This window comes from Mesoplodon mirus, assembly GCF_964341445.2.
Source record: "Mesoplodon mirus genome assembly, chromosome: 11".
Taxonomy (NCBI): Eukaryota; Metazoa; Chordata; class Mammalia; order Artiodactyla; family Ziphiidae; genus Mesoplodon; species Mesoplodon mirus.
Genome location: NC_138987.1, coordinates 20,780,458 through 20,794,814, shown reverse-complemented (window position 1 = coordinate 20,794,814; position 14,357 = coordinate 20,780,458). Strand labels below are relative to the sequence as shown.

Below are 14,357 nucleotides of genomic sequence, written 5' to 3'. Positions count from 1 at the left end.
GTGTTGCTGAGGTCAAACTTAATTGTTAGGTCACTTTGATACAGAATGGAGTGATGCAGCACTTTCCAACTGCTCAATTCATCTTCTCTGGAAATCCTTTCACCTCTAAACATGTTCAAGTCTCCCTCTCCCTAAAAACATAAAAAATGCTTTCTCAGCACCGTACTCCTCCCTATTCCTCTTTTTTTCTTTCCTTCTCACGCTGGCCACACGTCTTGAGAGAACAGCCTTTGCCCTGTTTCCTCTCTGCTCTTTTATTGCTCAGTCACCGTTCTGTGGCGCCCACCTTCAACTAAACCACAAAAGTCAACAAAACCACCATCTTCCCACCTCCATCTCACTGCCACATCCAAGGAAGACTTTTTACTTCTTATTGTAATGGCCCTCTAGGCTGTATTTGACATTGATGCTTGGCTCTTTCTAGTTTATTTCATGAGTTCCTCTTACTCTAGCACCACCCAGCCCCCTTTTAAATAAAATTTCAGCTTTATTGCGGTATAACTGACAACTAAAATGTTAAGATATTTAAAGTGTGCGTCGTGGTGACTTGTTATACGTATACATTGTGAAAGGATTTTTCCCATCCTCTAGCCTTTTTTTCTTAAATTCTGGTGTTCTCCCAGCTTCCCACCTGTTTTCACTGCTCTTTTTACACACGGTCCTTGGGCTGAGTTTACCCACTCTCATAGTTTCACCCACCACATTATGTGATACTCTCATATCTACCTGAAACTTCCCCAGAGCTACTGACTTAAATACCCAAGTGTCTCAAGGACCTCTCCACTCTGACTAACATACATTCTCAAACTCCATTTGTCCCAAATTAAACTTAGAGCTTTCCCACCTAAATCTGTCCTCTTCACGTAGTCTCTTCCTTTGTTTAATGATTACCCAGCCACCGAAGCCAAGAATCTGAGAAATCATCTTAGGCTCCTTCTTAATGTGAAACCACTCATCTCTTAAGTATTCCTTCCATTCCTTCCTCTCTATCCGTACTTATTACACATTACCTATGTCAAGCCCCCAGCATCTTCTTCCTGGACTATTTTAACAGTGGTTTCCCAACTCTCCTGACTCTGGTTTTGTTACCTCATACCCATTCTCTGAACACTACCACTGTTCCTTTGATAACATGAATCTGACCATGTCACTCCCCTGCTTAAAATTCTTCAATGAGTCCCCCATTCATGCATTCAAGATGAAAGGGCCAGCGGTTTAAGGTTCTTTGCCACGCGTCCTTTTCCAGTTTTGCCAGTTTCAACTCTGAGGTCCCGTTTTTTAGGCAAGTCGTCCCCTCAACCCTTCCTCACTTCCAGGATGTCCCAGCTCTGCACACCCCTTGCGGCCACTGCACACTCATAGCATAGAATTCTCTCATTACGGTATACTGAGGTAATCCTTCTAAGTTTCTAAGGCGGGAATGTGGCTTATTTCCATTTTAGATCTCCAGGGCCTGGAAATGTACATAATGAGCACTCAATAAATACTTGTTGAATGACAGAACTGAGCTCACTTGTACTGGGTTGCCAACATGGAAAGCAGTAACAAAACAGCTTTAAAATATAAATCTTGACGTTGACTCTTTCTTTCACAATTGCTTTTGAAAAGTTTGTATGAACATTTGCGTTTTATTAGCGAAGAAAAAAAAAAAAAAAACACTCACGTGCCTCCCCGTCGGGGAATCGAACCCCGGTCTCCCGCGTGACAGGCGGGGATACTCACCACTATACTAACGAGGAACTGCACGAACGGTGGTTTTCTGGGAGGCCTCTTATCCCTTCTTACCCCGCCCCTCCCTTGCCATTTGCAACCACAATAGGCCTGACATTCTTCTACTTGCTATTGCAACTTCCATCGAAGTTGAATGGAACTCAAATGGAAGCGTTCAGTTTGATCTCCCCGTCGCACTTAATTCCATCGGCTTACTCTTCCTCTAACTTCTACTCCCTTCCTTTTCCTCCTCTTCCTCTTCCTCCCGCTTCGGGAGCGATATCAACCCACCTCTGCACCCCTCAACACACACACTCCCAGAGAGCAAAGCGCACGCCTTGTCGCGCTGCACCACGGGACTTTGTAGTTCCATCCATGCCGTACCGCACTCTCCTCCGACTTTAAGGAACTTCCTTTCCCGGCGAGCGCCGCGAACTCCTCCTCCTCCTCTGCTTTACCTCCCTCCCGCCTTCTCTCGCTCTCAGTCGAGTAGTCAGTCTGGCAGCTGAGTGTTGGGGTGCCGATCGCGTGCAGCGCAGCCATGCCCGAGGTAGTGGATACGTGCTCCTTGGCCTCCCCGGCGTCCGTCTGCCGGACCAAGCACCTGCACCTGCGCTGCAGCGTCGACTTTACTCGCCGGGTACTGACCGGGACCGCCGCACTCACCGTCCAGTCCCAGGAGGACAATCTGCGCAGCCTGGTACGGTGGGGACAGGCTCCCAGTGCCCGCCTCTCCCGGCCACCTGCCTCTCGTCTCTCACCCCGCTTCGGCCCCTTCCCGGCCCCACACCCCCGCCTGCTTTGCGCATCCCTCGGTGCTCCTCTGCAGCCCGCAACCCGTGTTCTGCACCTCCTCTTCAGCCCACACTCATTTCTCAGCGCCCCCTTCTTCAGCCCCCACGCACCCCATATCGATCCCTCCCAACCCAACCTGAGTCTCTGCAGTCCTTCCTCACCCACTACGTATACCTGCCTTCTCCTCCACCCCTTCCCCCAAAGCCTCCTTCCCAGTCCCTGGACACATCCCAGGGCCCATTCCACGCCCCGCTTCTCACCCAGCGCTCAAGTTTCATTTTAGCACGAATCCCTCTTCCCCCGCTAATCCTAGTTCCCAGCGCTAATGCCCCCTGTGGTCTCCCCATATCCTCGGCCTGCAGCCCAGAACTCCCTCCTCAGGCCCCAGAATTCTTCCAGTCCCCAGAATTCTTCCAGTCCCCAGTGCACCTTCCTCAGTCCACAGTCTCAGCTAAGTCTCGGGCCCTATATCCTGCCGATTCTCAGTCCCACCTTTCCCTCCCAGGCCCCTTTATTTCAACCCGCAGGTCTGCCGGATACGACCGATCACCGTCTCCCTGCCAGTTCTCAACCGCCCTAGAGAATTCCCAGCCCTGCTTTGATACTTGCAGTCACTACTTTCTAACTCCAGATGCACCTCTCTCTGGGTTCATGGTCCTTCCTACCTTTGATTCTTATCACTCTTCTCTTCTAATAATTTAAGCTCTTCAAGCTTCCTAAGGATGTCTCAATACAATTTATTAATAGTTGGTTCCCAGAAGCAAATAATATTGCGCTTCTTAGAAAATGACTTCTACAAGCTCTCTAGCCACTTGAATGACGAAAAACTTGTTTAGATTTGTGGAATGTTATTAAATTATTTTATCTGTACAACATAACCTGTTTTCAGTGTTCTTACTCAAATTGTCTGATAGTATTTGGATTGTACCTTTCACCTGAAGAATTTCATAGATAAGCATTTTTGAAATAAGAGGAACAAGAAAAGGCCAGTCACAATGTATTTTGCATAGAGTAGTGTGGCGATAGCTACCAAAGCCCAGCAATAAGCAATCAGATAAGGTATGTTGTAGACTTGATGGAGGGAAATGACTAGGGTCCGTTAATTGGGCATAATAAGTTTAGATAAGAGTTGGTGGTTTTCATGATTTATTCCTGCTTGAGTAATAGGCCTGTATTTTGAGTTCATTAACATGAACTAATATAGCATGTAACTTTCTTACTTTGTGATTTAGCAATTTGCTAGACTAATTATGATTTGAAAAATAGGTCGACTCCTCTATGTATTGATTTGCAGTCACCACAAGTACTATAAGGAAAATAATTAAAGCATTATAAGCAAGATGATAACTATTCAGCATTATAAGCAAGATGATAAGCAAGATGATAACTATTTCCCTATAGGCTGTACTTTGGTCTGCTTGAAGTGCCAGGCTATCATTTATTGCAGACATCTTTGCCCAGGCAGGATCAGCTGAACTGAAGTCCTGTTTCAATGCAATCTCTCTTTTTATTAAAAGAAGGTGAACTTTGATAGTTTATCACTGCTTAATATGACCTTGCACTCTCACTTATTTATAAAAATAAAACCTTTACGTCTGTTCCATGAGTAAGCAAGAGTCAGGGCGCTTACATTTTGAAAAGAATGTCCCTTCAATGTCCCAGTCTAAAAACCTACCTGTTTTTGCATTCCCCAAATCTCAAGAGAAGATTTTTAAATTACTAATTCCAACTTGTCAACTATCCAGTTTCCTTTGTTTTTCTTTCTTATTACTATTATTGATCAATTGCTTAATAACATTTATCAGTGAAATTTGAAGGGAAATTTCTTAAGTAATTTGGGAGTTATAGCTGAGGTGAGGACTTGAGATATAGAGGTTAAACATTGCATTTTCTATTTTCTCTTGGTCCAGGACTTGCTCCATGCATTACTTGGCATGTGCTGTTTCTCCGGCACTGTGTTAAACCCTGGGAATGCAAGCCTAAGTAACTTTTTTCTTTTTAAGAACCCTCAGTCTAATGGAGAAATAAATCATTATAATGTGGTACAGTAACTGCTACTGGAGAGGGTCGGGCCAACTGTTATAACAAACACAGAGGATATGAAAATGGTTTCACAAAAAATAGGTATAGTAGTCTTCTGATTCAGAACAGATTTGAGAAGTTTAGGAAATACAGAAAATAGAATGTGTTCCACCGGGAAATGACCCAAATAATTCACCCTTATGGTTATGAGTAGTATAAACGTAAGTAGTTTATATACATAAGATACTCCAATCAAGTTTTTACAACAAATCAGATATTCAGAAATAGGTGCCAAAATATAACAAAGGAGCAACTTATTCTTAAGCTATAAAATCTAATATTTCTGAATATGCAAATGCAGGAAGATATATCATTCTAATTTAGAGTAAGGGCAACAGTTGAGGGACCCCCAAAAAAGAGAGTACCCCAAAAGAAATAATTGCCCATTGGGAGGGAAACAGATGATACTCATAACAAATTTGGCTGCTCTTAAAAAAAAAAAGAAAAAGAAAGGGAAAGAATAATACAACCAGGATGGACATTTCTTCCCAACCAAAAATTGTTGACTCTAGAGAGAGAAGAATAAAATTGTTAAAATTTCCTGAGCTTATCACCACAGTTGACTGATACAAAAGAAAGGTGACTGGAAAGTGGCTGTTTCTTGGCAGTCTAACTCCTCATGCTATTCCAGGCCAGATTTCAAGGGAAAGATGCCAGAGGTAGGAAGGTTAGTGAGCGGTTCTAATAGTCCAGGGCCTGACCTAGGGTGGTGGTAGAAGAAAAGAACAAGTATGAGGACAGTGTAAAAGAAAAACTTGTTAACTGGCTGTGCGAGATTGGGAAGTGGGATCAGTTGTGGATTAGTTGAATGTTTCAAACCTTAGGTAAGTTGAGGAGTTCCATCAACGAAATAGAGAAATCAGCAGAGAGCAAACTTAGGGGACACAGTGGTGGCTTTGTTTTTAGAATTTCTAGAAGCCTATTGAACAGGAGATGACATTTCCCATGGAAATGTCAAGCAGGCAGTTAGAGATATCTGCTGAAGTCCTGGGCAGGGGATGAAGCTATGAAATAGACGGGTAGTCATCTGCACAGAGGTTCTAGGTGAAGATGTGGGCATGAGTGAGAACTAGGGAATGAAGAATATGGTAAGAAAACCAAAAGGCCAAGGCTAGCACATAGGGACGTATCCATATTTAGGAGTTAGAAAGGAGGGGGAGGAAAAAAGCATTAGACAAGGAGGAGAACCATTGATTCATAAAGTCAAAGCAGCCAAGGAGAGGGCTTCAAACAGATGCTGCGGTCCGTTAGGGCTATGAGCTGCAGAGGTCAAGGTTACTGAACAGAAAAGACCTGCTGTTCAGGAGGACTGCCCTTTCTGTGGCAGAGGAGCTAGAAGCCAGATTGGGGAAGGGAGGAGAGATTGATGAGGAATTGGAAATAGCAGCCATAGATTGCCCCTGAAGATTAAGAAAGGAAGGAGAAAAATAGAATAATTATTGAGTGAAGTTTTAAAAAGAATATGGAAGGCTGGTTTAGGTTGCTTGGAAACAGTCTTGTGGCGTAGGAAGATTGAAGATTCTAGAAAAGTAGTTGAGAGATAATGAAAGGGTATGGTTTCTAGGGATCAGATAGAGGATTATTGGGATGGAAAATCCTCAGACACTTGCTGACCCTCCCTTCCTGCCCAGAGCAGTTGTCTTTAATCGGCCATAGCAAGTAGATAGGCTCTCCCACTCCTCTATTGGGTCATTTGGTTACAGTTGCCATACCATGTTGGGCTTTTTCTAGATACACAACAGCAGTGAGGTACAGTCTACTTATTTGCCTAACAGGTGCCAAGGTTTGTTTTAATTTGGGGATATATGAAAGTAGTACAGAGCAGTAGGACTATATGAATTCTAGGTAGAAATATATGGTAAGATATATTGAGGAGTCATGATGAAAGAAACAAGTTATAGATGGATTTTTTTCCTAGTAGAGAAGTTAAGTTTTAGGAGACAGAAGCAAAGGCATTTTAATTTAGATCTGACTTTTACTTAAAGCTGGAAATTTGTGTGACTGTCCCAGAATTACCTAACAATATATATGCAAATCTTAGAGCCCCCCCTCCAAATTTAGGGAAGTTTAAAGTCCCATGAATTGGGACCTATGCTAACTTTCAACTCCTTTAATTCCTGTCTTTCACTATCTTACTCACCCTAAGCAACTAGTTCTACTCTGTAGTCATTGTAGTCAGCCCATATGCTATATTAGTTTTCTCTGGTGCCTAAAACTATATTCTTATCATATAAAAATATTAATTTAATTCTAGATTCTGGATACAAAGGACCTTACAATAGAAAAAGTGGTCATCAATGGACAAGAAGTCAAATATGCTCTTGGAGAAAGACAAAGTTACAAAGGATCACCAATGGAAATCTCCCTTCCTATTGCTCTGTGCAAGTACGAATGTTCTCATCTTTCTCTTTTATAGCTAAATAAGGGGGATATATATTTTTATTTAGATTTTTTGTATTTCCTATTTTTAGTTTGTGTGTATGTAGTAACTGATACACTACTCCTACCAATCTGCTGTTCCGATTGATGCTTATAGTGAAAATTATATGTTCTTAAGATAGTAAAGAAATTCATTGTATAAGATACTCCAGAATAGGACTTTTGATAACTGTTAACTTCTTTACTCATCATTTTAGTAATACCTAGAGCGATGGTGGGAGCATGCCACTTAAGGAGGCATTTCAGAATCACCTGGGAAGCTTTACAAGCTGCACATTTTTTACCTTCTCCCAGAGGCCAGCCACTTTTATTAATGGAATAACAACAGTGGCAAACGTAGAACCATTTCTATGTACTTAAAAAGTGCTGGAGGGCTTCCCTGGTGGTGCAGTGGTTGAGAGTCCGCCTGCCGATGCAGGGGACACGGGTTCGTGCCCCGGTCCGGGAAGATCCCACATGCCGCGGAGCGGCTGGGCCCGTGAGCCATGGACGCTGAGCCTGCGCGTCCAGAGCCTGTGCTCCGCAACGGGAGAGGCCACAACAGTGAGAGGCCCGCGTACCGCAAAAAAAAAAAAAAAAAAAGTGCTGGAGATGTATTCTTTCATCTAATCCTTATAGTAACCCTTTGTGGTATGATCTGCATTTTATAGACGAGGAAAGGGAACCTCAGAGAGAGAAGGTAACTTATTAAGAAAATGGTAGCCAGAACTGTCATATTGGGAGTATACCCCACTCCTAGATATACTGGGGAGGGAAAAAAGGGTGGAAAACCATTGGCCTAGAACAAGGTCAATCTACCTCACCTTTCAGCGGTCAGTGTTTTCATGCATTCTCTTCCCATTTAAGAAAAAGAAAGGAAACTCTCACACATAATTTGTGAGATCTATCATTAACCATATTGTACAGATGAAGCAACTACCGCATAGGGAGGTCAAATAATTTGTCCAAATTCACAGCACCAGTTAGTGGTAGATTCAAGCACAGGCACAGCCACTGGTCTCCAGGGCTCTTGCTGTTTCCTCGTTAACAGTGCTGCTCAATCTATCTGGGGTGAAGGACCGGTTTTTGTTAGTTCCAGTCCGCCACAGGCTGATACTTTTGTGAAATGCAATAAAAATGAATTTCTAGGAAGAAGAGATTACATACAAACACATACATTTTACTATAGGTTCAACAGACATAAGAATTTATTCTCAAGTTCTTGACTTGTCCAGTAACAGTTTGCAGACTAGCACTGCCCTACGTTATGCTCTGGCACCCACCACGGTGGTAGTTGAAGTTCCAAAATTATTTCTTCTACCTTCCCACCACTATAAAAGATTACACGATATCACAGAAAAAAAGTTGGGGTATTCAACTAATATTAATTCCTGTTACATCTTCATAAGCAGTTACCATGTAGAGAAAAGAACCCACAGGCTGGCATTCAAGTTGGAACATGTGAGGCAAACATTCCTAAAACTTACTCTCAATCAGTGATGAGACCTCGTAAAATATTATTTACATTATTTGTGTTATTTATGTATTATGAATTCAAATTTTAGTTAGATTGAATTGTACTCTACTAATGTATTTGTTCCTTTTATACAGAAATCAAGAAATTGTTATAGAAATTTCTTTTGAGACATCTCCAAAATCTTCTGCTCTTCAGTGGCTCACTCCTGAACAAACTTCTGGGAAGGAACACCCCTATCTCTTTAGTCAGTGCCAGGTAAAAAGGACTTGGAATGATTTATTATCCCCAGCTTATGCAGTTGAATGAAGCAAAGTAGACAGTCTTATGGATACATGGGTCTTACCTAAGATAGTACTTTATTTTATCTTATATTATTAAAACTACATATATTTTCATTTATACCTGTCATTATTGACACATTCATATATTACTTTTAAAAAGAAACTTCCTTCAAATTTGAAAACATGTTTACCTACAGTGGACCATCTAGGTCATATTTATATTCACATCCTCAGCACCTAGCATAGAACTTGGCATAGAGTGAGAACTCAGTAAATGGTCATAAAATGAAAGGAAAACATTGTTAAACAAAGTAGGTACCAGTTATGAAAATTGCTAATAATAAAGAAGGGGAAAGGGAAAGATCAGATTTCCCATTCCTCTCCAGACACCATTGCCCAGAGGTAACCACTGAGTTGGCGTGTAGCCTTTCCAGATTTTTCTTATACATTTACAAGTGTACATATTATGTAAATATATTGAATATACCTCTAAAATGATGATTTAGACTACATCTGTTTTCTGTTTAACATCTAAGAATAAAGAACCACATAATTAGAGACAATCTGTCACAAGGATAATAAGTATCAAACTTTCTTCTGAAAAAAAAGACTAATTCTTTTAGTAATCAAATAGTTTACAATTAAAGGAACTCGCTTCATTAAACATTGACTATATTTCCAAGCACTGTGTAAGGTACTTCACGTATTTAATCCTTTTAATATTCCTCTGTGATAGATACTATGGTAGGCTCACATTTGAAAACAAGTCTATCAAAAAGGAAGCAATGTTGACACCTGTATAGACGTGTTTACTTTCTATTGGCAATTGAAATTTTTTTTTTCCTAAGAAACTCATAGTTCACTAATCTGGAAGAGATATCCTGTTCTAGGCAAGAATGTACCAATTATGTACACTCTGTCTCTTATCTGATTTTCATCAGTAATTCATATGGAATGTCCGTTGGCAAGAAATGCAAGATTTGTGAGTCAGAAGAATGTGAATTTTGAACATACTATTTCATTTCTTGTTGGACACAGTTTTTGAAGTAGAGGAAAGAGATTTCAGTTAAATTAAGAAATTACTATAGTTGATAGGAAGCAGGTAGACATGATTTTGTTTGATGAGTTTGCTTACGGCCGTTCTCTATGCATATTTTTCTGGGTTTGGTCTTATCCAGTGAAATACATATAAACCCCACCCCTGGCATTGCCGAGCCACATAACCAGGGACCTTTAAGGAACCCTAAAGGCATGGTCTTGGAAACTTATTTTGGGAGAGAGAACCAGGTGGTCCTTCTAGTTCTACTTAATCCATCTAGAGGTCATCTGGGATTTCCTATCTATGGAGAATCTATTGGATTTGAAGTGAAAAGGGCTGGAGTTTGAGGATAGAAGGAAGTTTGCAGAGGCGTGAAGTAGGTCTGGGATTTATAACAACTTCAGAGAGAGATGTTAGTATCAGTGTTCCTTTAAGCTCAGTAGACCATCTCAGTGAGGCTGGGATTCCTTTGCTCACCAGCAATAGATGCAGACTTATCTGTAAACAGGCCAGGGTATAAAATCATAGGTACTCTGGTCATTCTTAATGGAACTGATCTTTATGACAGATTGATATGGAAGCAAAGAAACACTCTACATATTATGTGAATGAATATGTCTAGATGGTATTGAAAGAGACTTTTCCTTCTCCTTCCTTGTCTTCCTAGTGTTTACTTTTCAAAGTTTGCTGCAAGATCAAAATGTCAAGACTCTAACCACATTTCCCAAGCAGTGTTCCTTAGAACACTGGCGCCCCATTAGACGTTAATAATTAACCAGAGGAAAATGGGTTTTGTGTTGAAATAAAGTATGAGAATTCGAACAGGTTTCTTTATTATCGGTCTTTTCAGAGCCTTCAGGAGGCTAATGTTCCTAGTGACTCTCCCAGGCATGCAATATGCCATGGTTCTCAAATTTACTTCACCAAAGAGCCCTTTTTTGTCAGGGTTCCTAACAGCTTCTCACTGGGAACTACTGTTACTCAGGAATCACTGCTTAACACTGCTTCATGCATCAGCTGAAATGTGAAGGTTGACCACTACATTAAAAGGGAAAACCAGATTTTTTTAATCCACAGATCTACTTTTGCTACTTTAAAAGAGCTGAAGAAATGTGAGACATTTTGATCTTTAAGAGGAATATGTCTAAGAACAATGCTGCAATTGTAATGATTTCTTAATGACTTGATTTATGAGACAGGGAAATAGCTGTTTCTTTCTTCTCCTCCCTCTCCCAGGCAATCCATTGTAGAGCAGTTCTTCCTTGCCAGGACACTCCTTCTGTGAAATTAACCTACAGTGCCGAGGTAAACATCACTGAAATTATTCACTGAATTAAATGATCCATACAATTATTTTAATAGGGATTACATTAAATCTGTGGATTTCTTTGGGTAGTATGGACATTTTAACAATATTAATTCTTCCAATCCATGAACACGGGATATCTTTCCAAAATGATCCATATAAGTAAATGTGGTATAAATGATAAGTAGAGATAAGAATTGAATTTTTTTTTTTTTTTTTTTGCGGTATGCGGGCCTCTCACTGTTGTGGCCTCTCCTGTTGCGGAGCACAGGCTCCGGACGCGCAGGCTCAGCGGCCATGGCTCACGGGCCCAGCTGCTCCGCAGCATGTGGGATCTTCCCGGACTGGGGCACGAACCCGTGTCCCCTGCATCAGCAGGCGGGCTCTCAACCACTGTGCCACCAGGGAAGCCCAGAATTGAATTTTTATAGCTAGAAATACTTTACTTAATTAAATTCTACCTGAAATATGTTATAAAAAGGCTATGGATCCCATTTTGAATCTCTGTTTTAAAGGCAGTTTCAAACATAAGTATAAAAAAAAGGGGTGTCAGGGACTTCCCTGGCGGTCCAATGGTTAGGACTCCACAGCCGGGGGTGCAGGTTTGATCCCTGGTCGGGGAACTGAGATCCCACATGCTGTATGACGCAGCCAAAAAATGAAATGAAATAAAATAAATCATTCTGATTTTAAAAGGAATTCAGAATTCAGGACCTGAAAACAAGAATTTGGGAGCAACTCTTTTTAACTTAAAAAAATTGACATTTGTAGGATTAAAGTTTCTATAAATGTACTTTACAGCCATGTAACTATCTATCTAGGTATCCTAATGGGCATATATTGCAGACTTATCTGTATACATTTCCAACTTATTCTTGTTGTAGGTACTGCTAATCCTTTTAGGAAAAGGTAGACTATAATTAATAAATAAATACTATCCCAGAGGCTAGACTTACTTAGACCAGGCAAATAGAATTGAGGACCAACCTATATTTATGGGGCCTTATTGATTCCCACATCGTTCCACAACCAAACCACCCCTAGCATAGTGCTGCAGAAAACTTTACTTGGAGGCCAAGAATCCCTGGACTCCGGTGCTTTGTGACCACCTGGAGTGGTGGGATAGGGAGGGTGGGAGGGAGACGCAAGAGGGAGGGGATATGAGGATATATGTGTACGTATAGCTGATTCATTTTGTTATAAAGCAGAAACTAACACACCATTGTAAAGCAATTATACGCCAATAAAGATGTTAAAAAAAAATTTTTTTTTTAAAGAATCCCTGGGGCTTCCCTGATGGCGCAGTGGTTGAGAATCTGCCTGCTAATGCAGGGGACACGGGTTCGAGCCCTGGTCTGGGAGGATCCCACATGCCGCGGAGCAACTAAGCCCGTGAGCCACAACTATTGAGCCTGCGCGTCTGGAGCCTGTGCTCTGCAACAAGAGAGGCGGCGATAGTGAGAGGCCCACGTGCCGCAATGAAGAGTGGCCCACACTTGCCACAACTAGAGAAAGCCCTCGCACAGAAACGAAGACCCAACACAGCAAAAATAAATTAATTAATTAATAAACTCCTACCCCCAACATCTAAAAAAAAAATCAATCAATCAGTCAATAAAAATAAAAAGAATCCCTGGACTCTTCTCCACCACTTAATAACTGCATGACCTTGGGCAAGTCTTAATGCCTCACAACCTCAGTTGTCTCATCTGTATAACCTACCACTGCCTAAATGAAGGGAGGAAGCAGAACCAAGGTATTTCCTGAATAGTTTTTAGCTCTAGGATCTATGGTTGTTGCAGCACTGATTCTGGAGGTCCTGATTCTGTGCCTGCCTCAGTAATAGCTTTGAGGACTGGGCCATGCAGGAAGAGCATGAACGCCTAGCACTGTTGGAATGGATGTTTGCTAGATCATTAATACTCAGGTGATGGTCCTTTATTCTGGCATTCATTAGAAGTAAGACTTGGAGAAGCACGGAGATAGGGTACACACTTAAGTGACCATACAGTTTGCCCCGTAAGGACCTTTTCCATACAAACTTCCAGAGAAAACTATTTCACATTTCTCAGCAATAAGTTTAAAAGTTTCTCACACTCATGACCCTTAAAACGTAGAATTTGTAACTCCAAGTTTATGCTTTAAATATTTAATTTTTCAGAACTGTATTCTCTGATCTAAAGTGAGTATAGCATCCTTTTGAATCTCTTCTGAGGGTGTGGAAGGGAGCAGGGCGGGTGGCTGCCATCGCCAGGCATGGTGCTGAGCTCTTCATTTATATTATTTATTCCTTGCAACAATCCTATGAAGTATTACCCTCGTTTGATGGGGGAAACTGAGGCTCAGGGAAGTTATTTGCCCAAGTGCATGAAGTTAGTAAGTGCAGAGCTGGGATTTTAACCTAGTTTCTACCAAATGCTCTTAATATGGGTGGATGAATGGATAGGTAGATATGTCACCATCATTTTTAAAGAAGCCAGCTTTACAGATTGCCAATTCTGTTTATAAAAGTGATACAGAGCAACGTATTGGGTTCATAGTCGATTGTATCGATAGTCAAAAAGCGGGGGGAAAGGTTATTTTACATAGAACTTTTCATTTATATCTTTTCCTTCTCAATTAGGTGTCTGTCCCTAAAGAACTGGTTGCACTTATGAGTGCCATTCGTGATGGAGAAGCACCTGACCCAGAAGACACGAGCAGGAAGGTATACAGATTCAGCCAAAAAGTAAGATCTTAGGGTCTAGATTTTGTGTTTTAGTCGGTGGTGAACCACAAATAGCTTTTACCCACCCAGAGAGCAAAATGGCTTTTGAGATATTTCAGAACTTAGACAGCAGCTCCTGCTTTTTGTTTTCGTCATTTCTTTTTCTTTTGTGCTTGTAAACTATTTGGTTCTGCCGGCGGTGTTGTACTGAAGTAGGAGGGCGCTGGACAGGCATGGCAGGGGGCGGGCCTGATCCCATGTCCCTACATCCCAGTCAGTAGCAGGTTTCCTGTTGCGAAGTTACACTTTGACCTGCCCTGGTACCAGAGCTCGGGCGTGTGGTGGTGTAGTGTTTACAGATGGGAGAGCTGTCTGAGACCAGAAAGCACTCTGTTACAGTCCTTTTAAGTTAAAATTCCTAAGTAGCTGGTAGTTTGACTTGTATCTTTGACCTTTAATGAATTGTGTGTGTGTGGGGGGGGTTTACTGATGCTTTTTAAAAAATATATATATATATATATATTTTTTTGCTTTATGCGGGC

General features: G+C 41.4%; 1 protein-coding gene across 1 annotated transcript in view; it reads left to right on the top strand.

Annotated features, from left to right (window-relative positions):
• The first annotated feature begins 2,180 nt into the window (after nt 1-2,180).
• The window catches only part of LTA4H (leukotriene A4 hydrolase), a 30,109-nt gene continuing 17,932 nt past the window's right edge, over nt 2,181-14,357 (top strand). Inside the window, exons 1-5 of the mRNA XM_082635356.1 lie at nt 2,181-2,410; nt 6,842-6,972; nt 8,617-8,737; nt 11,039-11,107; nt 13,732-13,836. Of these exons, the coding sequence (XP_082491482.1) occupies nt 2,252-2,410; nt 6,842-6,972; nt 8,617-8,737; nt 11,039-11,107; nt 13,732-13,836 (585 nt within the window). The 5' untranslated portion in view covers nt 2,181-2,251. The remainder of the gene's footprint in view (nt 2,411-6,841; nt 6,973-8,616; nt 8,738-11,038; nt 11,108-13,731; nt 13,837-14,357) is intronic.